The 27,479-nt window shown below is 45.3% G+C and overlaps 2 protein-coding genes across 12 annotated transcripts in view; one reads left to right on the top strand and one right to left on the bottom strand.

Annotated features, from left to right (window-relative positions):
* Nucleotides 1-493: 493 nt before the first annotated feature.
* On the bottom strand, nt 494-2,447 carry LOC125303540 (zinc finger protein 768-like). 2 transcript variants are annotated; one of them, XM_048257333.1, is made up of 4 exons: nt 2,003-2,447; nt 1,765-1,910; nt 1,498-1,603; nt 494-1,279 (listed from the first exon to the last, which is right to left on the bottom strand). In XM_048257333.1, exons 1-4 carry the CDS (start codon nt 2,295-2,297, stop codon nt 612-614), a joined length of 1,215 nt encoding a protein of 404 aa, XP_048113290.1. In that variant the 5' UTR covers nt 2,298-2,447; the 3' UTR covers nt 494-611. The 2 variants fall into 2 exon arrangements, with proteins under 2 accessions (XP_048113290.1, XP_048113300.1); XM_048257343.1 differs by having other exon boundaries at nt 1,765-1,883.
* A 3,928-nt stretch (nt 2,448-6,375) lies between these two features.
* ctnnd1 (catenin (cadherin-associated protein), delta 1) overlaps nt 6,376-27,479 on the top strand; it is a 30,497-nt gene continuing 9,393 nt past the window's right edge. For 3 of the 10 annotated variants that reach the window (XM_048239601.1, XM_048239560.1, XM_048239588.1), the window contains exons 1-11: nt 17,123-17,430; nt 17,757-17,828; nt 17,999-18,127; nt 18,556-18,827; nt 21,799-22,083; nt 22,488-22,743; nt 23,022-23,244; nt 24,391-24,589; nt 25,332-25,449; nt 25,660-25,813; nt 26,444-26,461. In XM_048239601.1, the coding sequence (XP_048095558.1) occupies nt 17,233-17,430; nt 17,757-17,828; nt 17,999-18,127; nt 18,556-18,827; nt 21,799-22,083; nt 22,488-22,743; nt 23,022-23,244; nt 24,391-24,589; nt 25,332-25,449; nt 25,660-25,813; nt 26,444-26,461 (1,924 nt within the window). In that variant the 5' untranslated portion in view covers nt 17,123-17,232. Of the gene's footprint in view, nt 6,730-14,546; nt 14,699-17,122; nt 17,431-17,756; nt 17,829-17,998; nt 18,128-18,555; nt 18,828-21,798; nt 22,084-22,487; nt 22,744-23,021; nt 23,245-24,390; nt 24,590-25,331; nt 25,450-25,659; nt 25,814-26,443; nt 26,462-27,479 lie in introns of those variants that run through there. The other 7 variants (XM_048239574.1, XM_048239624.1, XM_048239582.1 and 4 more) reach the window with 6 other exon arrangements.

Genomic DNA, 27,479 nt, shown 5'->3' with positions numbered 1-27,479 from the left:
GAACTCATTGTGGATTTCAGGAGGAAAAGAACTGCCATTCAGCCATTAAACATAAACAGGCACTATCTGGAGATGGTGTCAGACTTCCGTTTCCTGGGAGTCCACTTGACAGATGACCTGGGTGCAAACACCGCTGTGCTGGTGAAGAAGGCCCAGCAGAGACTCTGAGGGTCAATTTTTGTTACACTGCCCTAAACACACTGCTAATCTTTGACTTAACATGAAATCCTTTTTTCTAACAGGTGAAGGTCTCTGTAATTGGGGCTCTGTGCAATACTGAATGTGGATCTGTGATTGATGTCTTATGTGTTTCTTCTCTTAATCTTATTTGTTGTTTTTAGTATTAGTCTTTGCACTAAGGATGGCACTTAACTTTTGTTGTACTGTGACAATGACCATTAAAGATACTCTATTCTTTGTGTGTGGCAAACATGTATCACTACTGGTGGTGATGAGATGAGTTTAGAAAACGATACAAAACAACATTCATTCATTAGTTTTGACGCAAAGGTTTATTTATTGGTCTACTACAGCACATCTTTTTCTCCACATCAGTAAATACTCAAAATTCCATCTCACATCAACACAGTTTTCGTCTCCATGCCAATGCACTATTGTGTACAATACTGCAGTGCTGTTCTACGATGTGTTTTGAGATGCTGGTCCAAGTGGCTCTTGCGGATGAAGCTGCGGCCGCACACCTCGCAGGCATACGGGCGGTCACCTGTGTGGGCCCTTTCGTGCCTCTTCAGGTGGCTCATCCGGGTGAAGCGAAAGCCGCAGAGACTGCAACAGAACGGTCGCTCTTTGGTGTGCTTGGGCATGTGCCGCTTCAGTTGGCTGAGGTAGGCAAAGCCCTGTCCACAGTATTTACACGCGAAGCGCTCAAGCATGGATGATTTTCTTGGCTTCTGTGCCACTGCCACTTCACTACCATGGCCAGCGGGGACTCCAAGCCCTGGAGCTGCTCTCTCACCAGAGACATGAAGGTCTGTAGGTAGGGGAGGGTAATTTGGAGGATGGTCGGAGTAGGATAGGCGGTGAGGGAAGTGGTCTGGCAAGGTGCTACCCAGGGTACCGATATACAAGTCTGGTTCCAATGTAGCCAAATCTGGGTTAGGACCTTGACTCTCTGTCTCCATCTGGTGGATAGACTGCAGTGGACTCAGGTGATGTTGTGTGAGTAAGAGACCATATGGCTCTATGCTGTCCCCTGCTGGTGAGTTTTGAATACAGGGACTTGGCCTCTCCATCTTTATGCTGCACACCTGATGTTGCTCTGCATAGTAGATAAAGTAAGAACATAAGATAACATTAGAAAGTGATATCACCAGAGGTACCATTATCCCAATAGGACTAATTTAACAGCATGAAACTTCAAAAACCTGCAACTCTTCAACTACCTGTGCTACTGAACCTGTGCCAAAACAATTACTGATTTAAACATCAGGCTATATTTACATTTAAATATTAAATAATTACTACATTAATCCTTACCTTCACTCCAGCCCTCTTCTGACCCAGGAACTGGGTTCAATTGCATCTCTTCTTTAATCTGGCATGACAAAGGCTCTCTGTGCTCTTCTTTCAGGGTTAAATGGGTCTACATGTATACACAAAAACACACAGTTCACTCATTGATCACTCGTGTCTTACCTAGACAGGGAGTGTTCTGTGTATCAGTAGGCATACAAGTAAGTTGCATATGGCTACTGTAATTAACTGCAACACTAAAACCTTCACAGAGACAGGGATAGTGCTTACATGTTCTTTGACATATATCTCTTGCTGTGGATAGTTTTCTTGTGAAGATTGCTGGTCATTCCACACTCTGCAGTCCTGATGCAAAGTGGTCTGTTCAGGGTAATCCTTCTGTTTGTTTTCTGGAGAATGAGCATGGAGTGAGAAACCTGAGGAATATGAGCTATTCTTAATTCTTAATAGTTTGGTATGAGAGAACCAGCAACCATATGTTTATGTGTGACCTCCCGAGAAAACTTACTATGTCCACCATCGAGTTGAGCTGCCACCTGATCACTGTCACTTCTGCAGTTTATGTTATCCTTAAGTCTTTGACCAAGAACAGTACATTCCTTTCGAGGTGTTCCTGTATCCCCCTGATCTGACAGTATAGATGTGCACGGCTTCACAGCTTCACTTTTACTCTGACATCGGGATGTTTCTAAAAGCGAAGCTGTATAGTCCTCCATTAGTTTGCCAATGTCTGCTATAGCGGATCTCACCAGAACCTCCATGATGGAGGACAACTGATTGTAGAAAAGCTCTAGCTCTAGCATTATGTCTGTAATAGACTAAACAGAGGGGGATTTTGAATTTTCGGAGACAAAATCAGATAGAAATATGTTAGAGATAGGCCGCTGAATGCCTCCACGTCTTATTTAAGTAGCAAAAACTGAGAGAGCTCGTCCATCCAGCGGTACGATACAGTATGATGCGTAACCGAATGAACAGCACAGACGAACTATTACGCATGTGCCGTAAATACCAGAGAAGAGGGGGCGAATGGGATTTGACATGGTCTAGGTCCTAGGTCTGGTCTAGGCCCCGTCACGTCATGCATTGAACCAAAACCAGTTAAATAGCAAAAGGCAGCCTATGGATGATTTCCAGAAATTTAACTGGTTGCATTAGCCAGGCAGCTGCAGTAAGCCTATTGCAAAATTCCAATACTCAAGTGCCTCATACTTTGAGGGAAGCAGGTAACACACAGATAACATTTGTATGTGCATGTTTTTAACAGGTAGGCCTATCCAGTAGCCTATCCTGCTGTGGGTTGCAAATCTTCTCCCCAAAAGTGGCTGGATGTGTTTGCATCTCTGAATTTACAAAACTCATGTGGGGTCAAGCTATGGCTGACAGTACATCCCCTAGGCCACCATTCAACAATAATAACATAATAAAAAATAAAAATAAAATGTGGGTTTTATACTTTAAAAAGTAATATCACTGTACTAATACATCATCATTGAAGAGTTCTTCAAACTATTTTAGAAGTGAATTATTGTATGTCAGCACTATAAAGAGGTACAATATAAAGAAGCTTTGCAAATTCTTGGTATATCAGCAAATACTAGACATTAAGGCTTACAAAAGACCAGAACAGATTGTGCAGAGGCTAATGTATCCAGCAACTGTCCCTCGATGTGGGGTGGCATGGTAGAGGCAGAGCGGCCATAGTCAATCTCACCCCACCGCTTCTGTGTTGAGTTGAAAAGCTATAGTCCGTTAAACAAATTACTTCCTCAGTCTGTAAAACAATAGCCTTACTCGGGTAGCCTGTTTGATTCATATTTGAACGGTTTAGTCTCAGATGGCAGCTCATATCAACTGATTTTGCATGCTACACAAATCATTTGGCCCAACCATTTTCACAGAATATTATGAGGGTTTGTTTAGAAAGGCAATGCACCTATACAGTTAACAAGTATGACATTTTAATATATGATTTGAATAACTAAATATTGGCCAGACTTATCAGAAATTACAAACATTTCAAGGCAAGTTGTGTCACCTAACTCGTTGACAGGGTTGGGTCAGATTACTTTGAAATGTAATCCATTACTGACTACAAATTACATGCCAATTTTTGTAATCAGTAACGTAATCAGTTGGATTACCAAAAAAATGTAACGTAATCTAATTACTTTAGGATTACTTTTAGATTACTTCAATAAATATGCCCATTAAGTAAAAGACACCACCACAGAATTGATGAAAGAATTCTCATTCTATTTTTCTTTGCTCTTCTCCAAACATGCACAACTCCGCTTAACCTTTATAAGGGCACACCTGGACAAAGAATTTAGCTTTCGCTGGATTTTTTTTGACCCAGGGACATGGCCTGAGATTGGCATAAAAAAGGAAAGCATTAAACCCAAATGACACCATGTCCATTTCAATTGTGGGGGTGAGAAATTTATTATTTTGGGATATTTTGGGATTTATTATTTTTCAACCAGGGGGACCTGGTGACTTTCTCAAAGTAAACAGTAACACTAAAACAAGAGGCTACATTAGGAGGAAAAGATCAGGCAGTGTGCCGAGAGACCTGCCCCAATAGTATGTAAGTTAGTAAGTATATCTTTTGATCCTGTGAGGGACATTTGGTCTCTGCATTTATCCCAATCCGTGAATTAGTGAAGTCGAACCGGCAAGCCCAAAGGCCGAAGCCCTAACCAGTAGGCCATGGCTGTCCCAAAAGGTAGCATTTGAACATTAAATCACACAATGATCCAAAACATACAGCCAAACAAGGCAAGAAATGGTTAACAGAGAACAATATCAACATTTTAGAGCGGACCTCAATCCGTCAAAAAAGTGAGCACAAGGCCAAAGTGATGGCAAATAATCTTTCCTGCCTCAAAACCCAGATTGCTGCTTAAAAGGTGCAGTCTACAATCATTGTGGAGACATGAAGAGGCTTAGTGGGTATATGAACCATTTTGAGAGCTGTGGTGGTAAATAAAGATGTGTCCAGTGATTTTTTAAAAAGGGTATGAGAAAATCAATATTTGCCAGGGGTATGAATAATTTTGTTCTTAACTATATCTTAAAAAAGTCTAAAAAGTGAACATCCGAATGAACTGCTTGTCAAATTAATAGGCTATCCTAAAAAAGTTGCATTATTTGCATGATAAAATGTAATCAGCTAATCCCCAACAATGTAACTGTAATCTGATTACACGTAATCTGATTATACATTTTATTGTAATCTGGGCTGATTATAGTTACTTGATTTTTGTAATCTGATAACGTAATCCAGATTACATGTAATCCGTTACTACCCAACCCTGCTCGTTGAGCTCCCGAACCTCAAATTGGGCTGATAAGATCAATGGTCAACACATGCAAAAAATAGAGCATTAACCTATTAGGCTGTTTTGCTAATTTTGTTTTATGGTATTGTAGATAATTTTTGTTTTCATAGTAAATTATCTTTGCATTATAGCCCGTTGCATCAAGGCACACCAAAAGTCAAACCAAAATGCCAAGGCACACTGACTTATGACTACTGATTATGAATTATATTAGGCTACACACACATTATTATAGATAGATAGATAGATAGATAGATAGATAGATAGATACTTTATTGATCTCCAGGCTATAACAAGTGTGTTCATTCTCATGACCATATTTTTTCTGTGTTCATGAGCCGAGACCACAGCAATAGGCTTATGCTTACATGATGCTGACTGAGCTGCAAAATAAATATGCAGCCTAGGTTACTTTTTAAACCACTTTATGATGCCTTTTTAAAACTCTTCGGGTTCCACAAAATTCCACACTTCACATCATAGCACAATGGTTGAGAACCACTGGCCTGTTCAATAAACCCTAATGTCCAATGCAATGCTGATACTAAGATGATTAGTTATTGAAGACATCTCTGAGCTCTGAAATGTGCGAATCATGACTATTTCAAGATGAGCGTTTTTAAACTATTTGGGCTCGCTCTTCCTGTTATTGCATGGTACAAGGGGCAGCCGTGGCCTACTGGTTAGCGCTTCGGACTTGTTACCGGAGGGTTGCCGGTTCGAACGCTGACCAGGCACGGCTGAAGTGCCCTTGAGCAAGGCACCTAGCCCCTCACTCCTCCCCGAGCGCCGCTGTTGTTGCAGGCAGCTCACTGCGCCGGGATAAGTGTGTGCTGAGTGTGTTTCACTAATTCAGGAATCAAAAGAGTATATATACTTTCTTATGCTTATACAATTCTCAGTGATATTAATTAATTGGTCAGACAAATAGTATACAGTAGAGGCTGCTAACTCAAGCTGGTTAGGCCCTGTCCCGGTGCTGATGAGGTTTGTTCTATAGGCCAACATCTGTGACAGGTCTCATAGCATCTTCCTTAACTGAGGGCATGTGTAACAGTTCGTTTGGAATGACTGTTTTGTCACTGATTTCAAGCTCAAATGTGGTCATTTCCATGACTTTGATACAGCAGCAGTCTTTTCCATTCAAGGTGAAAGTCATGGTGTTTTCTGAAAAGCGACTGATGGCAGTTGGGCTACAATCGCATAGGCTAGAGGGACATTTTCAAGAAAATGTCTATTAGCCCACACAATATTGTGATAGTGTGACTAGAGTCATTTTATGAGCCGAATGTGTTGGTGTGACACACACTGTGTGCAACAGTAATGACTTTTTATGGTAATGGATTTCTTTTAAATGTCCCTGCACATCATGTGAGTTTTTTTAATTTACCCTTGGCCACTGACAGCAGGTGTACAAACTTGGTAACAGGCAAATAAAAATGAGGACAAAAAAAAATGTGGGTATATGTGTAAAACTGAAGGAGGCGCGTGCTTTCTGATATTACGGTAGTGGCCACTAGTGTGTGGTTTTTCCAAGTAGGGGAGGAGACAGAACAGGAGGAGTCGCGACGAAGAGGGAAGAGAAGTGAACAAGGCGAGGAAGATAGCTAGGAAGGTGGGTTTTAAAACCAGTACAAAAGTTCATGTTCATTGATATTCGATTTCTGTGAGACCTTTTATGGGCGCAACGTGTTGTATAATTGAGAAGGATTTGGAAGGATTCGCGCTGAAACAGTGAATGAACGAAGGGGCTATAACGCCCTAATTTCGTTCAGCAACGTTTGGAATTACAATCACTTCCTACCGCTTGGAAATCAGTATCTGGCAATAGCAGCCTGTTTCGATAGGCCGAGACCCGAACCACACTCCGGACTTGCACAAAAAGACAAAGGTAGACTTATTTGGACACTGAAATGTAGTTATGTGTGTGTATTTTTTGTTTGATTTACATGTTAACGCTACTTTGCCGCTAACTTTCTAGTCGTAAATTGAATTCTGCTGGCATGCATACGATGAAGTTGGTTGGCTTGTCGCTAGCTAGCTCTTTGGCTAACGTTAGCTAACCAAGGATAGCTAGCAAGTGGTTACCGCAACGCATACTTTAGATTGCTAGCAGATAGCATTATGCCTGGGTCCAACGTACTCTTATAGCCCTAACGTTTACGATATATTATTGTGTGTATGTCCATGTAAACGAACATTATACTTATATTCTTTTAAGAATGTCACATGTACGTAATAGTCTGGATGTAATAAGTTTAAGGTTGTCGTACCATAGCTTAGTCAAAATCAATGATTCGTCTCATTACGACAAATTACCAGCGACGTTATCGCTAACGCTGCATAGAAAGTGTTACGTTTTAGTTCATGGTATCAGTTTGTTATAAACCATTGAAACTGGCAACACTCTGTTACCGACGTGTGTACATTTTCCATCATCTGAAACGGGTCCATCATAGCATTTTCTGATTTTTATTTTAACGTTAATCTCTTGTTGCCGAGTTCACGTTTACCAGGTATATCCATCTTATGTTACCCATTATGGTAGCGAGAGCTAGAACGGTCAGACATTAGTGTGTGCTAGTACTTCATACTATTTTTGTTGTCCGAGTTTTGCTCTAAAGAGGGCGAATAGGCTACGTGGTGATCTGAACAACGTGTAATACGTTGTAGAATTGTAACTTTCTAAAAAGTAATTTTACATCAAAGTTGTTTACTGAACACCCATACACTCTCCCGCTCGTTCACCGGCTGGCTTACGCTGTCGAACAAAATCGAGGCGAGGTCAAAGCCTGTGAACACCTGTGTTCACGGAAGTGCGCGTCTGTATTGGTTCAAAATGTAACTTGTGCAGTGGAGGTCTTCAACAGGTAACCCACTACATAAGCTAAATAGACCGTGTTGGGTGTCTGCCTTGTGGTACAAAGTAACGACGTGTTTGTGATCATTGGATGAGTGATAGTAGTTGTTGACATAATAACTTGGTAGTAAGTTGGTTAGCCAACCCAGCTACATGCCGTGTTTGGTATATACTGAGGTTGTTCTTGTGGATATAAGAAGCATTCTTTAACGGGGATGAATATGATACATGAGTTCGCTTTGCAATGAACATGTCTTTTTCAGACAATTTGGTTTTAATTGAAATGTAAAGTGAAACTCGACGTCTCCTTGTTTTGGATCAACTGGGTAGTAGTCAGGAAAGCAGGGCAGAAACCTGTTGAGTGGGTATTTGTTGAAGGGGTGTGGGGGAAGGGGCAGGCGTGGTTCTGTGTTTTTAAATGGAAGCACTCGGCAGCGTCCGCCGTGTCCCCCACAATTTTTACACACAATTCACCTGCAAGTAGAAAACAACTTGGGACAGACGGCAAAAGGATGGCAAATGCACAGCTTCTTTCTATGCTTGGTGAAAGGTTTAATTTGTACCAGAGCGACTGACTCGTCTGTCTGAATCCGTGAAATTAAGCTGTTTCTCTCAGAACAACAGTCAGACATGGTTGGGATTTTTGTGCATTCCACATGTCCTGCGGGCGTGTCTCCTTTGACCTAGGTTTTCTATAGAGAGCAAGGGCGAGTTTTTACATGTCACCCCCCCCCAACCACACACACACACACACGTAGGCTACACCAAAAAAGTAATGCAATGAGGACAAGACGGACTTCAGTGGTGCAAGTCTTGAACCTATATAGAACTTATGATATCATTAAAAGTAACGCGTTGGTACGCTGCGCTGCCCGTTAAAGCAGACGTATCATTTTTGAACCGCTGTAATGAGAGGTTTATAGTTACGAGAAGGGTGTGTCCGTCCTACACGGAAGGGAGTTGTTTGGTTTGAAAAGAGACGGAGAGGTTTAGAGAATGGAAGCGTTCACCTCTGAACTCTCTCTGGTTACCTCATCGTTTGTGTTCAAAATTCAGCTTTCGGCTTTGTGTTGGCTGTCTCATCCCGATGACACAGCTGATAGGACAGTCATTATTTCCTGGTCAGACTTTACCTTTACAAGCTACAACTCCTGCATTTCCGTTAGCTGGCTTTGCTGCGTCAGTTATGGCCAAAGCATGACCGACCAAGTCACATGCATGAACACACCTCCAGTGAACTCTTACTCGCCCAAACATGACTGGGGGTTCCACAGCTGTATTCTCTCTGTAGTTAACATGACATGTGTGAGGGACAGGGGCAAATGTGTTTGGGTGACTGAGTGCCTGACTGAGTGTCTGCTGAGGAGCGTTGGAAGTTTGTGTTCCAAAGTTCAGGGAGGCGTTAGTCTGGAGCCACGCCAAGGCTAACGGTTTGGCTCCTCTCATTCAAATTTGCCTTGAGTCAGCAGAACCATGATCTGGGCCAGCTAGACCAGCATTTTAGCTCTGTCCACTATTATGGTCTGGCCAGGACAACTAGGGTGTAGTGCATATTTCATGCGTCTGTGTGGTGTATGGGTATATGTGTACTGTACCGTACCCGCCTCATCTGTGTGCCTGCCTGTTTGCCATCTTTTGCTGCACCTGTGCGGAAGGCTCAGAGTTCCTGATTTTCAGCGGGGCTTCATACAGGTCCTCTGTGTTCTGCCTGCAGCCAGAGGAGTCCTGCAGTCTGGGGCAGCTGCCTTCAGCCATATCAGCTGGTTATGAATGTGAGTGCTGCTGGCCCTCGCTGAGTGGCTGTTACAGCTGTGTGTTGTGGTATGCACTGCAACGTGGGGGCTTCCTCCACATCCACTAATTGTGTGGGAAGGAAGCATATGTCAACTGCCCTCAGCCCCTGCACTCGCATTGTCATGTCTGTGCTGCTAGCACTGACTCCGTGTGGCTATGCTAGGTGTTTCTGCACCGGGCCGCTAAGTGGCTTAGCAATCTAATGCCAGCGCCATTAGGAGACACATGATTAAGTGTTCAGGCAAATTGAATTACTCCGGGTGCTCTCTGCTGCTTAGGGATAATGCCCATGTTTCTGTCTGTCCGTCCGTCCGTCATAAGATGGATAATGATTGCACAAGCACCCTGGTTCAGCAGGTGTTCCCCACTTGTCTTGTGTGGGCTGGTCTGCTTTGCACCCCCCCCCCCCCCTCCCCCCACTTCATGTATTGATCTAGCATGGATGAGCAACAGATGAGTGTTTTCTTCTACCCCCCCAACCCCCCTTGAGCAGCCATTTCTAGTGACGGGTACAAAGACCTGTTATGCTGACCTTTTCATTTTTGATAGACTGTTCAAACATCAACCATTTCATTGCTCTTAGCAGTACTGGTATTGCAGCAGTCTCAGGATCAGTTTACATGTCTCTGTACGCCAGCTTTAGCCTTAATAGGTAAAACTAGAAACAGGCTTGAATGGTCAGGAACCATAGCTTTACACAGCACCAGTGTCATGAATGGTCAGGAACCATAGCTTTACACAGCACCAGTGTCATCTTTTGCCATAATTCCTTAAGGCAAGACACTACAGGTGAATAGGGTAACATTTTTAACAAGCAGATATCACTATGAAAGTTTTTCTGTAATTTAATGTTTACATATGCAAATTAGGCATTATCTAATTAAATATGCCCTAATTGGCATACATTTTAAGGCACGAAACCTGAGCATTGGATACGGCCAGGTTCAAAATTATGTTTTCATTGTGTTCAGATGTTAGATGGGGAAACATTTACAGAGGGATTTATGAATATCTACTTTTGTAATCCTGTAAATCAGAAAATGATGTCAATAGCCCTAAAAAATCGATTTTTGCCATGTTTTTAGGCATAAAATGTCATGTTAGTCAGGCTAGGAATAATATATCAACAAACCCCTCTAAAAATCTTCTACATATAGTTAGGCATAGGTCTAGAAAGTTTGGTGTATGTATGTGCTTCTGAAGTGGAGTTTTCGTACTCAGAGTGGGAGAGGAAACTCATTTTGAGAAAACAGCTTTGAAAGACAGCCAATGAGATTCCGTTCTCAGCCTAGACTCGCCTTTGAACTTTCGCGATTGGTTGCGCGAAGTGTCCATATATGGATCACATAGCGTGATACAGGAAAAACAGAGCTTTCGGTAGTACACATGATATGTTTTGGACCATGGTCGCGGGAGTGCATGCAAGGTTGTAATGCTAACTTTTGCTGAATTTAGGAGAAATATACAGGCGCGAGCAGACACAATATAATAAATAAGACTTTTTTTGTTGTAGTAGTGTGATAGAATACATGCTAAGGTAACATACTAGCTCAAAATCTCGAAATTGACCAGTGCATGAAAAAACAATGTTTTCACCTGCCGTGTCTCGCCTTAAATGGCTAAGCTGGTGTTGAAATGTGGGGTCATGACTCATGACTGGTTGCAGGTGTGTGTGAGAAATTATATATATATGTGTGTGTGTGTCTCTTTTTCACTCACACAGTCATCACATCAGATTCAACCAGTCAGTTACTCAGAGACAATGCGGGCTGACTCACCTTTCATAGAGGTGGAGGGGAGTAAAGGAGAGCAGGTTTAAGAGTGTGTGAGAGAGAGAAAGAGAGAGCGAGGTCTTAAAGAGATGAGAGGGAGAGAGGCTGTACGGGAAAGGGGTGGATCCCTCAGCCATTCAGAGCAGCTGAGACAGGATCTGACATGCCACAGTTTCAGCTGGAATGCGTGTCATAGGGAGAGAGTGTGTGTGTGTGTGTGTGTGTGTGTGTGTGTGTGTGTGTGTGTGTGTGTGTGTGTGTGTGTGTGTGTGTGTGTGTGTGTGTGTGTGTGTGTGTGTGTGTGTTTCCTGCCTTTTTGTCAGTGTGAGTGTGTTTGCTCTGGGAGGAAAAGGTGGAAGGCGGGTGGGGAAAACAGTTTCAGTAGCCATCGACGAAACTCACTGCTGTGTCTGTGTTTTCAAGGACAACTGCCCCCCTCTCTCTCTCTCTCTCTCTCTCTCTCTCTCTCTCTCTCTCTCTCTCTCTCTCTCTCTCTCTCTCTCTCTCTCTCTCTCTCTCTCTCTCTCTCTCTCTCTCTCTCTCTGACACACACATCCCATTGTTTTCAGGCCCACGCCACACAGACAGCTGCAAATATTTCCCGTGTGTGTGTAAGAGTTGGGCTGAAGTTATTTGAAGTGTAATATTCATTACTCGCACTGGCAAAGGAGGAGAGGGTGGCCAGGGTGGTTTTAGAACAGTCATCCGGTCTGGCCCCCGTTGGGGTGATTCCAGTGTTTGAGATATGCAACGTTTTAATTTTAAGATTTGGTTTGAGGTCAAGCGCCAAGCTGATGTGGGATTTGTTTTGGTCCCCCGAGCCTCTTCTGGGTATTTGCACTGCCACTGGGGTTGCCCTGATTTGTCTTCTTTGCTGGATGTGTGTTGCTGAGTGTTTTTTGTGTTTGTTGGTTTTGCCTTCTTGTCTGTTTTGTCTCGGGGAGTCACTCCTCTCAGTCCGTTTTGCTATGTTCCCCACACCGTGCCATTAGGCTACCCTGGCCTTTATTTGCATTTGAAGTCCAAACAAAAGGTCACACCCATGGCTGGGAGAGATTTACCAGGTGGTCTGGTCAGTGAAAGAGCCGCTCAGTCACAGATGACCAGTGTCCTCAATCACAGGCGCACATGACCTGATTACCTGATCAGAAACGGTCTGTCCCAGTTTCGCTGTCTGTTATTACAGTGTTGAAAGACAGCATGACGAGGCTTTGGTGGACAGTGTAGCCTAAATAAGGGCCAAGGTTGTTCGTGCTGCGGATAATGTCCCCTGGCTACCTTGAACACAGCAGTGCTCATATCTCTCCAGCTGATTTTTGTCCTGTTAAAAGTAATGTGTAATTCAGAAGCTGGTGTCATGGTTTCACCCCTGGCTTGTTGAGACATTGGCTGAAAGTTGAAAGCTCTGAAATTATGTCATCCCAGACCAGCAGACAACTTCCTGCCAGCAAATGACATCATCCATATTTCCCTGGGAGTGCCATCATGCGGTCTGGGACTGAGATATGCACGGTAGTGTGGGCGTGTACTAATTCAGGAGTGTCTAGTCAGGAGCGAGCGGGGGTTGTTCTCTTTACACAGGGATTGTTTTATCCTCAGAAATCAGCGAGTCAGATGTGTAGAGCATGTAGGCCTGAGAGTATCTTTCTGAAGCTGGGCTGAAGTTACTTTTCCGTGTCTCCGGTGAGACTGCGGCTGTTGCTCTCCTGACAGGAGCCCAGAATAACTCCGAGGCCCCTGCTTCTCCACGCGACAGGCTTTCTCACCTGGAAATAGCACTGTGGACGCTACTGCGGCAGCCTGCCAGAGAGGTGCTAATAAATGCACTGGTGCCTGAATTTGCTCTTTTTTTCTGGCCGCTTTGGCCCCGTCTTTTCTGTTTTTCCACAGTATTGCTTTGTTAGACAGAACTCTCTTTACAAGGCAAAAGGGCCAAGTTAGCTCAGCCGAAGTGAGGTGCTGATAAAAAGGACACATTTGCTTCTGACAGCTGTTAGATACGCTGGCGCTCGTTTAGTTGTGTGTTTAGAACATTCATGTACAGTGGCATCCTGACAAGAACAGCAGCATTGTTGTGGATTTCATTTTTTTTTTTTGTCCGTAGCCTTAAGGAAGGCAAAACCTTTTGAGGTCGGTAGCTATGTTGTGTTGACAGTGTTTCTGTTGTAATGAAGGTCGCTAACCTAACGGATGTTATCGTATGAAAACCACAAAAGGAACAGTAGGGTGATATTCTTCCTGTTGGTCAGGAGGGCCATTAAAGATGTCTGCCCACAGTTTCACTCTGAGGTCAAGCAAGATGGCGACGTTGACCTCTTTAATGGACACTTTCGGTTATGATTGAGGAAATGGCCACACGAAGTCACTAAGTGGAGGCATACAGCTTGAGTGGTGGTGGTGTCCGAGCTGACTCTCTGATGGGAATGAGACCCGTGGGTCTACACGCACACACCCTTCTACTCAAACACACTCACATGGCCTTACATAGACATGGTGCTGAAGCCTCGCCAGCCTTATGTCTTATTCATGCTCAACATGAGCCATATGCCTACAAGCTTGTGTGTGTGAATGTGTGTATCTTTCCTGAGGTGCTTTTGCAGCAGCACTGTGTTACCACACCTCTATCAGCAGTCGTTTGCTTGCACTCACTCTCTTCACTTAGTGGAGCTCGTGTGCCAGCTCTTCTCTTCCTCGCTCCCTCTGACACTTCTATCTTTGGCTTTCAACATGAACCCTGGTGTGTGTTGCGTCGGGCGTGTCTCTCTGAATGTTTTGCTCTCTTGTTATGTGTAGTGCCATTGTACTGTGTGTGTGTGTGTGTCTGTGTCTGTCTGTCTGTGTCTCTGTCTGTGTGTAATGTGTGTGGGAGGCTCTACTTCTGTCTTTCTGTCTGTTCAGTTCACACACCAATCTGCATGGCAGAGGGTTAATTGGAGTGTATTGGAGACTACATGGAAGTATTGCATTACTAGTTGTCCTGTGTGTGTGTGTGTGTGTGTCAGTGGAGCTCTCTGAGTCATTGCGTGTCTGCGTCATGCCTTGTCTGTGGGTCTCTTGTGTTTGGGCCTTTGGGGATTTTTTCCCCCCCATCCTAATTGGGTACTTCGCTCTTGATCTCTGCTTACTCTGTATGAGTAATTTCTTGCTCTGTCTATACTTATCTCTCAGTATGTGGTCAGCCTGCTGTATGCCTAGCGCACTGTCTTACTGGTGTTGGGGCTTGCTCTGTCTGTCTGTCTGTCTGGGTGTGGGTGCGTGTGTAACACTCTCTCTCTCTCTCAGTGTGTATGGAGCACTGTGAGAATGCGGCGTCTCTCCTGGCCTCTGTGCGGGAGCAGGAGATGCAGTTTGAGCGTCTGACTCGGGCTCTGGAGGAGGAGAGGAGGAGCGTGGGACCATCGGGTACCCTCCCCCGCCCCCTCCCCACCCTGCAGGTAACACCCCACATCCTCCACCACCACCACCACCACCACCATCACCCGCCCTCTAAAAGCCCCCCACCCCTCATCATCTTCCATCTCCACTGCCCCCCACCCCACCCCCAGCCCATCCTCCCAGCCTGCTGAGTCATTTCCCAACGTCCCCCTCCGGTGTCATCATCATCCTTTAGAGACGCCCAGTCCTCTACTCTCAGGCCTTGATGATTAGTTGACCCTTTTAGGGACTCTTAAGCCGAAAACAGACACCGCATAGAGCAGATACAGTAAGTGACGACATTAGACTGATAAGAGATGCGGTTGTCCTTTACACACACATTGACATGTTGGGAACGGTCATCACCGCATCTTCACTGCATCTACTACGTCACCACCCAGCATGAGACTTTCACCACCTCATCCACATTACCCCTAGGTCACCCCCAACCCCCTGGCACCCAGGCTTACATGTACCCCATACCCCCTTGTCACAAACAATCACCCTTAGCTGTCCTCAGATTCCAGCTTGACCACTCAAACCTGCTCCCTACCCACCACATGACTCCCATTGACTCCAAGCCCATGACACACACAGACACGCACACACACTCCTGCCAGTGTTTCACTATCATCAGCTGTTCTCCATCCCATCTCTCCACCCTGCACCACCTCCGCCTCACCCATGCTCTCTCCATTGCTCATCTCTCTTAGTGTGTATGTACGGTATGCTGTGTCGGTCATCTCCCACCACTCCACTGTCCTGACCGTCACACACTGTGCCGTCACGGTGATAGCAGATCAGGTTGGGAGTGTGTATGTATGTGCAGGCTCAGCATGTACAGGAAAGAACGACACCCATCACTTCCCATCCAGTCTCCACCCCACACTCCTCCATCGCCACCACTGCTCTCCTCTCCTCTCTGTTTGCTCGCTCGTTCTCTCCATCCACCCTTTGTGTGTGTGTGTGTGTGTATGGGGGGGGGGGTTCATCATGTTCCATCACGGTGCTTGCATGCATGCTGCTGGGTCTCTGTGTGTCATAACAAACCGTCTAACAGTAGGCAGTCTGCCTTGGATGCTTTTTGCTTTGGAATGTTTATCTGGTAACAGTCAAACACTCACAGAATTTGTGTTGAATGATGTTCACTCGCTTGTCTTTTTTATTTTTAATTGGATGTCACCAAAACACAACTCCCTCCTTTTTATCTCCTACCCCCTCCCTCTCTTTTCTCTCATTCTCTCTCTTTCTTTCTCTTTTTCTCTCTCCCCCCTCTCTCTTTCTCTCCTCCTTTCCAGCCATGTCCCACACCCCTTCTCCACCACGGTGGTGCAGCTCATAGGGAGAGTAAAACCGGTTCAGTTAGTCAGATCCATTATCTCCGTGGCCTTAGACAGAGAGGCCCTTCACCCTCTCCCAGGATGTTGCTCAACACATTCTCAGAAGGAGCGAAGCTGCCTATCTGCCTGCGTGAGTGAACTGAAGGATCCAGGGGACGGGCCAGGCCCCTCTGTCTTTGCTCAACCGTCGCTTATCACGGCTGGAGACTCAGGCCCTCATGATATAACCGTGACTGATGGCCACGCCCAGTTTTTCCCAAGATCTGATGGTGACACTAAGCCAGTTCCTGTGTGCGTGCGTGCGTGCGTCTGTGTGAACGACCTCAGATGGGTCCGCTCTCAGCCTACATTTGTGCTTAACCCTGATTCTTTCAGTTATCACACTCACATACGCAAATGCACACCAAATACTTTCTGTTTCTGTTAAATACAAAACACAATGTTTCTACCACCAGCTCCATTCAAAGAAACTTTATCCCACATTCTACCTATTGGACACACCCTTTTTAAATTCTTTCTCTTTCTGTCTCTCTTTCACACACTGGCACACACAACACATATATACACTCTCCACAGACACATACACATGTATACACTATCTTGCACCACGTGAGTTTCGTACAGAGATAAGTCCTGGCTAGTGCGTGTTAGGCCAGCAGGGTTCTGGAATGCCACTAGCCTTATCGGCTCTCTGTTGACATAGTTAAACAGCATTAACATGCCAGCCAGTTCACAGACCCTACCTGTGGGCAGGTCCGCACAAGCAAACGCATCACACTTTCACTGCTCTGGGATCAGTTGTCCTCGAGGCACAACGAGGAATCTGGTCTCTGAATCTTCTCCTCTGGAGGGGAAGATCTGCTTGGTTGTTGCTGTTTGCCATCTGGTTTCTCAGCTGGAATCCAAACCACTGCTGGGCTGAAGGCAGGATGAGATGCATGGACTGACTCAAGGCAAAGTGAAATTGTGCCAAGGTTTTAAAAACGCTTTCTGAAGCATGCTTTCATCACAAGCATTAGTGTTTGCAAATTGATGGGATATTAGAGATGAATCAAAGCCATTACATTTCTCCATCATTTCCCTCCCCACCACCACCACAACCAAATACCTTGGTGAAAATGGGTAAACGCTCACACAACCAAAGCAGTGATTATTCTACGCAGCACAGTGGCAAGGCCAGCAACTCTCCTTGAACATTTTGGCAGGAACGGCTAATGTATTTGTGTACGTGTGTGTGTGTGTGTGTGGGCGTGTGTGTGGCTGCATGCCTTTACCACACGGACCAAAGAGCGTTTTCCCGGAAGCTGCCTCGAGCATTCCCTGACTGGCCCGTCTTCTTCTGGCGCTCGTCCTCCATCTGTCCACCCATCTCCCATCAGCCACGCATCCGTGTGTCTCGCTGCTCTCTGTGTGTGAGTGTGTGTGGGAACTTGATATCCGTTCTTCTCTTTCAACCCCATTGCATGGATTTGGAGACCAGTCGCATATTGGTGTGTGTGTCATTGAATCAGCCATACATTCTCCCAGTGTCTTGCAGTAACCTGCAGCGCTGAATGTTTGGAATTGTTCAGCTACTTGGTCACTGGCTGTTGTGACGTCCTGAGTGTAATCCTCTGTGTGTGTGTGTGTGTGTGTGTGTGTGTGTGTGTGTGTGTGTGTGTGTGTGTGTGTGTGTGTGTGTGTGTGTGTGTGTGCATGCTCTATCGGCTCACACACTCATTCACACTCTCTCCTATAGAACGGGCGTGTCACTGGTGATGCGGAGTTAGAGAGACTCAAACTGAGCGAGGGATATATCAACGGGACACAGGTAGGTTTGAGTGTGTGTTTGTTTTTCCCCACTTTTTTGGCCAGCTGTTCATTCACTTTTTTGCCATTGTGTGTGTGTGTTTGTTTGTTGTGGTGTGTGTGTGTGTGTGGAGGGAAATGCTTCTCTGCACTTGGCTGTGGTTCACCATTGTTCTGTCCATGTCCTTACAGTACAGGATGTTAGACCCAGGTCATGTCGTCGAGCAGACGTTCACTGTAGAGGAGGACCCTCAGGAGGCTCCCTCTGTCGTCTCCGTGGAGACCAACGATGACGGAACCACACGCCGGACCGAAACCACAGTAAGAACACCACCCACCCCTCCCATCCAGCAAAACACTGACCAATCTCACGTTCACACAAGGACACACATACACATGCCACACACACACACACACACACACACTCTCTCTCACTCACTGCGGATAAGGACAACTTTTTCCTCTGTGCCAGTGCTATTCTTGGCTGTTATCTGCCACAGCCAAGTTAAAGTGCTGACAGGGCCTGAAAAAAGGCAGGAAATATAGCACAGTGGCTTTGTCATACCACTATCCTTGAAAATGACATCTCCCACCATCGAACACGCAAAGCAAGACAAACGACTGAAATTCCCCGTCAGGTGTCGATGGGGGTTTATCTGCCCAAAACTGACCCAGATTTGACCTGCTGTAATCGACACTGTCTAATCAGTTGACCCCCCCCCCCGTCGCCTTTGTGTCCTTTCCACCAGGTTAAGAAGGTCACCAAGACCACCACCACACGCACGGTCATCCCGTCGATGTCGGACACAATGTCCCTGGATGGCAGCAACTCTGTGACTGGGATGGGTTACGGAGGACCCATGTACCGGCAACTGGGTGGTCCAGCGGACTACCCGACCAACACTGTCCCCAGAAACTACCACTACGGCCCACCAGGTGCCTACGATGACTACCGTGGCGGCCCACCCTCAGACGCCTATGCCAGCCTCAACCGTGGCATGCGAATGGACCCAAACTACAGGTTGGTATCTTGTGTGTGTGTGTGTGTGTGTGTGTTTGAAAACATCTTTTTTTTTTGTCAGTGTATCCCTTGGTTTTAGGTGTGTATAGTATAGTGTTAATTTTGTCACCTATTTTAATTTAGTCTTAGTCTAGTCTTGTGACGAAATGTCCTTTTAGTCTTTGTCATATTTAGTCATTCAAATATCATTTTGATAGTCAAGTTTTAGCCGCTCTAAAAGTCTCGGCCATTTTAGTCTAGTTTTTAGTCAAAAGAAAACTAAAGGTATCTTAGTCTTAGTCAGTTTTAGTCAACACATTTTAGTCTTTTTTTATAACAAATTATTTCTGATTACAATTTGAGTCAAATAGTGTTTCACACATCTTAATTTTCCATTAATATTATTGTGTCCACAGGGCTACTGCCTGTTATAATTACTCATTCTGATTTATACAGTTATAGCTCGGCTGGGATTTGACCATAGACAGTAAAGATTTGATTGGACCACTGTCATATTCAGTAGACCAGTGTTTCTCAAAGTGTTGTCCGAGGATCACTGGTGGTCCATAAGCTATCCAAGTAGTCCTGAAAGCAGGCGGGGTAAAATATAATATAGATGAGTTGTTTGTAATATTGAACCAACTTGTATGTAAAAAACAGTTCTGCAACACCGTCTGTAAGATATGCCAGTTTAAATCATACAGTTTGAATCCACACAATAAGCAAAGTGGTTCAGTGAGTAGGCCTGTGTGTAGACTAATTATAGGCTACTGTTGAAGTAGGTCTAATCTTTTTTTTAGCTAGGGTTAGTTTAGTGGTCCTGAAACTGAAAAAGTTTGAGAAACACTGTCATAGGCCAAAGTATTAATGTTTTACTCCATACCAGCTAGATGCTTATATATACCAAACACAACACATTCCCCTAATCAGACTCTCCATCTTAGCCCATAGCTAACCTGCTAGCGAACTTTCCATATTAGCACTTGCTAGCAAACTTTGCATCATCAGTCTAACTAGTTAAATAATTGACAATACATGATGAACATTTTCGGATGGACATTCTGGGGATGTTAATTTGTATGAGAGAAGCTTCAACTTTTGGGTATGTAGCATTGTGGCATAAAGTTTAGGTAGTTAGCTTTGCTAACTCTTGCAGAAATCTCCAGTGTTCTTGTTCCATGTAGTTTGGGTGGTTGCAGCCACAGGGTTGCAGCAACAGCACAGACTAGCCTACAGGAAAGCTGGTGCGTATGAACTCATTCGAATATTTTGAAAACATAACAGCTAGATGTTCTGTCTTCTCATTTGTAGACTAAAATGAAGAGAAATGTTATCTTAGTTTTTATTTCATGCAAAACATTTTAGTCCCGTCTTTTTTAGGTCAACAATAATGCATCTTAAGATAGTCTTAGTCAGTGTTTCAGGACAATACTGCCCTGGGCCATCGCCTCCTCGCCTTAGTCATGAAAAAAGGTCGTGCTGGATCTAACATATTTCCTCTCGCCTCGCCTGATCTAAAATTAACACTAGTATAGTATAAGATGCTTAACAGATTCCCATGAGCTCTACGAGGGTACAAGCCAACTACATACTTTGCACTAAATATACACGTTGCCGAAAATACGAGTTCAGAGAATTCTTTGTCAGAGAAAGCGCTTCACACACTCTGAGCTGAGAGGGAGTTAATGAAGCCCCTGGCAGCATGTGCATCCAGCTAACGTGTGAGATGAGGTGTTGATTTGACTCTTTGGTGTACTTTGGTGCTGTGAGCAGGAGAGGAGGTGTTGCATATCTTTCTGCCTTGTCATTAGCACGTTCATTTCCAGATTGGCCAAAGATGTTAGTGGGGATATGATGTTTCAGGGCAACTATAAGCAAAAATATTATCACAATTATGTTGTTCAATATTGAGATCAGTTATGTAACACGATTGCTAAATTTTTTCTGAAAACACCATCCATTTTTTGGTATCAAATGAATGGAAATTCATTGTTTTATCTTTTACCTGTTTTGTAAAGATTGTCACACACGATCATAATATACTGCTGCATGGACAAGAATGTGTAGGCTAGTAGCCTCATGACCTACAGGACTTAATTGGTCATGGTTGCGCTCCATGCTTTGAAATAGGCTCCAATGCGTAGCAGTGCTTTGGTTCAATACAGCTTTATCAGAATGTGTAGTTGTGCCCCTGTTACTGTGACATGAGGTTAAGTTAGCAGTTAACAGCCCGTAAAAAATCGTTAAAAAGGCTGGCTGACTACATTTCAGACTCCACTTTGTTACTTTCACTTTAGTAAATAAATTAAGTCAGAACCTCTACTTTTTCCAGTACAACCTTTATCTGTACATCTGTTTGACTATAGAAAGTGTGCACTTTTTCCATCTCTGCACTGCTCTGAGTCTGCTCTGGTGTTATGTAAAGCTGTATTGTGTATAGATCCCTACAGCAAGGGAAGGAGCAGTGTGTCCTGACTTGGTGACTGTGTCTCTTCTTTCTCTAAAACAATAGAAATGCATTAGACCTGTAGTAGCCCAGTCCACTGCGGCTCCATCCCAAACGGCTCACTCACTCACTGCTGGCCTTGCACCCTCAAATAGCAAGGTCTGCAGGGGTGTTTCAACACTGGATGTCCACTTCTAATAAGAACAGTGAGCCAGTTGGGAAGCTAAGCTCACCCCAAGCTTTACCCAGCTCCTACTACAGCTTTACAGTAGTGCAATTCCTAAATCCCTCTGTCTCTCTCTCTGTCTCTCTCTCTGTCTCTCTCTGTCTCTCTCTCTGTCTCTCTCTCTGTGTCTCTCTCTGTGTCTCTCTCTGTCTCTCTCTCTGTCTCTGTCTCTACCTCCCTCCCTGTCTCGCTTGCTCTCCTTTTTCCCTTTCTCTCCTCCTGCCACTCTTCCTCTCTCTCTCTCTGTGTCTCTCTTTCTCTCTGTCTCTCTCTCTCTCTCCCTCTCTGTCTTTCTCTCTCCCCCCTCCTCTGTCCCTCAGGCCGCCTGACACCTACCGCACACTGGACCCTAACTACAGGGCGCACAGCCGGCCTCAGCTGGACCCATACGCGGCACAGCCCCAGGTGGGGCGCATGGGCAGTGCCCTGGAGCTGTCGGGCATGCAGCGCTTCGTGCCCGAGCCCTACGGCCTGGAGGACGACCGGCGCAGCCTGGGCTACGCCGACGACCCTGACTACGGCATGGGGCCTCCGATGCACTACAGCACCATGCCTCGTCTAGCACACGGCCACCCCATGCACGCCCCGCCACCACGCCGAACTGGGTAAGGAAATGTGTGTCTGTGTGTTTGTAAGGGTGAAAGGGACTGTTTGATTGTGGTTGATACCGTGAGGATAAATGAAAGTGAGTTTGTGGTACTGAAGGAGTATGCGAGCATGAGTGAGCGTGCCAGAGCATGACTTTGCATCTCTATTTCATTGGGAGTTTTAAGACGCTTAGGAAGTGAGATCAGAGTGTGTTTCTGAGGGTGACAACTGTGAAGGCGCCTTCAGTGCGTCTATTTCAAATGTGTTAGTTCTGGTGGGAACAAGTGTTCCGTTGCCATGGCAGCCAGCCACTTCTATTTGCTCTAATTGTATTTCTTATTGCCTTTTTTTTGGCTCACACATTTAAAGCCATCATTCTGTGTTAACCCTTTCTGTCTGTGTCTGTGTGTCCATCTATCAGGAGTTATGAAGGCATCCTGGATGGAGACATGAGTGGACCTGGGGATATGTACTACTGGGGCGGCAATGTGCCCCTGGCTGAGTGCGAGAGGGGCAGCATGGCCTCGTTGGACAGCACCCTCCGCAAGGGCCCAGCCCCCACCACATGGCGACAGCCAGAGCTGCCTGAGGTCATCGCCATGCTCAACTACCGCCTGGACCCGGTCAAGAGCAATGCTGCTGCCTACCTGCAGCATCTCACCTTCAGGAACGACAAGGTACAGCGGCGACGAGCACCTGCGCTCAGCCCTTCCTCTGGGGCCCTGGGTGTTTGTGTTTGTGTGTGTGTGTACTTAGGGGATTAATCACGCTTTCTTTCTTTTTCTGTCACACCCTCTCTATCAATCTTTCTGCTCACTGCTCTCTGTTTGGCACTTACCTTCACTCTTTCTTTCTTTGCTTTATCTTCTCCCCCTCTATTTGCCTCTTTCTTTCTTTCACTTGCGCTCTCTCTTTCTCTTTCTCTCTCGCTCTCTCTCGCTCTCTCTCCTCTCAGGTGAAATCTGAGGTGCGCCGTATGAAGGGCATCCCTGCCCTGGTCTCCATGCTGGACAACCCAAAGAAGGAGGTGCACCACGCTGCCTGCGGTGCTCTCAAGAACATCTCCTACGGCCGCGACCCTGACAACAAGATCGCCATCAAGAACTGCGACGGCATCCCTGCGCTGGTGCGCTTGCTGCGCAAGACCCGCGACCAGGACCTCACCGATACCATCACAGGTAAGCCCCATCTCTTACACCTATCACTCACACATCACCCTCTCATACTTGACCTCTACGGGTAAGCCACGCTGCACACACCTGGTTGCTACAATCATAGATGAACCATGTCCCCTTATATCCTAAAAGTACCAATTACTGCCCCTTTCGTTTGAAAATTCTAACAACACTGTTTACAGCTCTTTGAGTCACAGTAAAATGTCATTTTTGGTACATAGCTAATTTAGTGGTGCATAGCTAATTTAGATACACTTATGGAGTGGATGCTTGCGTTTTTTTAGGAATCCGCCGTCTTGGTTTGTATAGAAATGAATATTAAGTGACACATACACGTAAGAGGGCGGAAATAGGGGATGGGCAGTAATAGATAACGGCTCCGATACAGGAGTTTTATTACAATTGCATCTCGTTCCTAAAATAGAGCCATACAAATTTCCTTCTGAACTATGTCACTCTTTAACTGAAGTGGCACTGTATAATAATGCACTCGGCTCTTTTTGAGATGATTCCTTTAGATTTACTGTATTCCTATAGAATGTGAAATTCTATAACATACTGCAGAAGTATTCTTATCTTGCCCTCATCTATAGTTTTCATGTTTACGCTTTGATCTACATCAGTGTGACAGTCTGTACACTTGTTCGGCCCATTTGCGCGCACACACTAAGACAAATTCCTCATATGTGTTGCGTACTTAAAGTATATAGTCATTAAAATGGTTCACTTCCTTGTAAGTCATCATGAAACTTGACACCAGCACAGGTAAACAACTCCTGTAAGCACACTTTACTTGTGACCAAAGGTACATTGAATGGCCCATATTGCGAAATGGCCTCTTCCCGTTGAGCAATGTCATGTGTAGACCTTTTAGAGTCAGATTGTGAGTCATTTCTGCGAGCTGCGGTTAAGGGCATAACAACCTTAATAAAACAGATTTGTCTGAACCAGACACACGCACCAGTTCCCAGGAAAAGTGATTAAAGTCCCATCATCAAAGCGTCCTGTGTGCCAACAGTGGTATCAAAATATGCAATTTTTGGCGCTGTTCCCAAAAAGCGCGCACACACACATTAACACACACATTACACATTAACCTGTAATGCCGCCGCACTGACCTCTGGGCCTCTTGCCTCTCCCCACACGCAGGCACCCTGTGGAACCTGTCGTCTCATGACTCTGTGAAGATGGAGATTGTGGACCACGCGCTGCACGCGCTCTCAGACGAGGTGATGGTGGCCCACTCGGGCTGGGAGAGGGGCAGCGGAGGCGGGGGCGGAGAGGAGAACTGCAAGCCCCGACACCTGGAGTGGGAGACGTCCCTCACCAACACGGCCGGCTGCCTGAGGTGAGCCCGCGGGGGGGGGAGGGGGCAGGAGTGAGCGCACAGAACGCTGGCTTGGGTAAAAGAATGGGGAGAATGGTGGGAGGAAAGGGGGGGAGGCGGGAGCGAGGGTCACTTACAAAAAGCAGCGCTGAGGCAGCTTTAGACGGAGAGAATGACGTAGCGAAAGGAAGGAAGAATGGAATGAAAATCGGCCCTAGACGGAAGAGTTGTTGTATGGCCATGTGTGAAAACTACACCACATAGGAAATAGAGGAGCTAAGTGGAAATGCCTCAGGCCTGTCACAAGCAACTTAATGGCCTGTGTGTGTGTATGAGAGAAGAGCTGCTAGTGTGTGTGCGCTACGGTCTGGAGCTGAGTGAAAAGGCAGAGGGAGAGAGAGAGTGCATGGTGGGACAAAGAGGGGAAATGTGATCTTTGAATCCGTTTATTTTCCCTGAGTGCTCCTCTTTCTCTTGCCTGCTTCTCTCAACTGCTGTTATTTGGCTTCAGAAACCACTCTTTTTCACTCGCACCCTGAGCTTTGCACTCTAGTGCCAACCCGACAAGGCGGCACCCTCTAATTGCCAACCCGACAAGGCGGCACCCTCTAATCCCCACACTGCTCCTGGGTTGATGTCTTTTTCCACCTCCCATCTATCCCCTCCTCTCCATGTCTGTATGTTGTTGTTATTGTGGATGTAAATATTTATTTTTCTTCCTGCTATTTTATTTTAAACACAATCTTCTTTCTGTCTCTCTCAGGAACGTGAGTTCAGAGCGCAGTGAGGCCAGGAGGAAGCTGCGAGAGTGCAATGGATTGGTCGATTCTCTCATGTATATCGTCCAGTCACAGATCGACTGTAAATCTGTCGATAATAAGGTTTGTTTAGCACAACCACTATTGTTTATCATTGTTATATGCTCTTGATGGTTTGTGATTAAGTCTGGCTACACCACAAATGTCATATCGTGCTGGCCTCCTCTGACCAGTACCAGTGCACTTAGATATTGATGTGGTCATCTGTGGCGGCCATCTGTTGCAGTCCTCCCTGTTTCACACGTGTGTGTCTTCTCTCTCTCATGTGTACAGCTGATAGAGAACAGTGTGTGTCTGCTGAGGAACCTGTCCTATCAGGTGCATAGAGAGGTGCCCAACTGCGAGCGCTACCAGGAGGCCGCCCCACTCAACCAAGGGCCTGTCCCCGCACAGAAGACCGGATGCTTCAGCTCACGCAAGGGCAAAGGTGTGTGTGTGTGTGTGTGTGTGTGTGTGTGTGTGTGTGTGTGTGTGTGTGTGTGTGTGTGTGTGTGTGTGTGTAAGAAAGAAAGTGGACAGCAGTGATGATTAAATATGCAGAATATATTTGAAGCATCAGCTCTCCTTTCTTTCTGAAAATGACCATGGTTTATTTATTTACAGTCATATCAGTTGTTTCCTCTAAAGTATAGTGGATTTCTTAGGCTATAACATGTGGCCACTGTGGGGGTTTAGCAGTTGCTGTTTTCCCCTTAGTCCCAGTGTAGTGAACCACTGCACGTAATTGTGTTTCTTGCTGCTGGGGATTTCAAATCAAATCTTTGAATGGTCCAGACTTGGCTCTTCTGAACCTATGCTCTGATGCCCAGCTACGTGTCTCTTGGGTGCTCTGGGGGTTGCATGCTATGGGGCAGGTTCTTTTGGCCTGTGTGTGTGTGTGTGTGTGTGTGTGTTTTGTAGACCTGCTTGTGTATTGGTGTGGGTGGCTTGGGGATACAGCTGCTGGTTTATTTCCATACTGAAATACTCTCTTCCCTGCCATGCCTCTTCTCTCTCTCCCTCTCTCCTCCGGTCCTCTACACCTTCTCTTCCTCTTTCTCACCTGTTCCTGATCCAGACGAGTGGTTTTCCAAAGGTAAGCTGCTCTCTTCGAATCTTCACTTTTGGGTCTGTTGGGTCTTGATCAGGCTTGCAGTGCTGCCATACATACACACACTCTACTCATGTCCTTCCTAACCATACAATCAGTAAGGTAATTTACTTTACGGTCCGTTAATTGCAGATCAGTAGTGATGGGCAAATGAAGCTTTGGTGAACCACAGGAGTGTGAACCTAGTGACACTAGCTGAAAAGCAAAAAGATGGCCGCCACACATGCATTTTTCAACATAAAAGTCCTTAGCAAACCAATATTTTTGGTTACATATACTGGTTTGGGTAAGGACTTTTATGTTGAAAAATCTACATGTGGCAGCCATATTGGATTTTTTCATTAGTGTTGCTAGCTTCACACTGCTGTGGTTTAGTGGTTCACCAAAGCTTCATTTGCCCATCACTACAGATCAGTGCCTACATGTTGATGCTGCTCGTAGCTCGCAACATTTACTGGAATTTATTAGGGAGGTCACTATCTTGATTGTAAGTCGGATCTCAATCGAAATTACTTCACAATCTCAACCTTCAAAATCAAAGATATGTAGCCACGCCTCTAATGTCATGTCTGGCAGGCGTGCCAAGAGGAGGGAAAAACACACACGAGTGCAGGAGTCAACATAATCTCCTCTAACGTGAAGCTGTAGCCAATTAAAAGACACCGTAGCAACTGCTGATATAGAGGACGCATCAACCGAACTTGAACTCCATCCTGGTGTCTCTGAAATCACCGCTGTGGAAATATTTTGTGGTTCATTCATTCATGTCAGTTAACATTAACTTAGCAAGTGAAAATAAATAAATAAAAATGCTTTTTGATAGCCTTTTGAAAGGATATCAGATTAGTAAACAGAATGTGCCTTTGGAACATTGGATGAATGGTTGCTGATAATGGGCAATGTAGATATTGCATTAAAGATCAGCCATTTCTTTCTACAACAGTCATTTACAACATTGATGATGAAAACAAGGACATTTGTAAGTGACCCCAAACTTTTGAAC

Source organism: Alosa alosa, chromosome 1, assembly GCF_017589495.1.
Source record: "Alosa alosa isolate M-15738 ecotype Scorff River chromosome 1, AALO_Geno_1.1, whole genome shotgun sequence".
NCBI lineage: Eukaryota > Metazoa > Chordata > Actinopteri > Clupeiformes > Clupeidae > Alosa > Alosa alosa.
This window is presented reverse-complemented; position numbering and strand designations above follow the sequence as displayed.

Excerpts from the sequence above, each read along its gene's own strand:
- LOC125303540 (XM_048257333.1), bottom strand. The coding sequence starts at position 2,297 with ATGCTAGAGCTAGAGCTTTTCTACAATCAGTTGTCCTCCATCATGGAG. Across the intron at positions 1,911-2,002 it reads TCAACTCGATGGTGGACATA|GTTTCTCACTCCATGCTCAT; the intron begins GTAAGTTTTCTC and ends CATATTCCTCAG. Across the intron at positions 1,604-1,764 it reads AGATATATGTCAAAGAACAT|ACCCATTTAACCCTGAAAGA; the intron begins GTAAGCACTATC and ends GTATACATGTAG.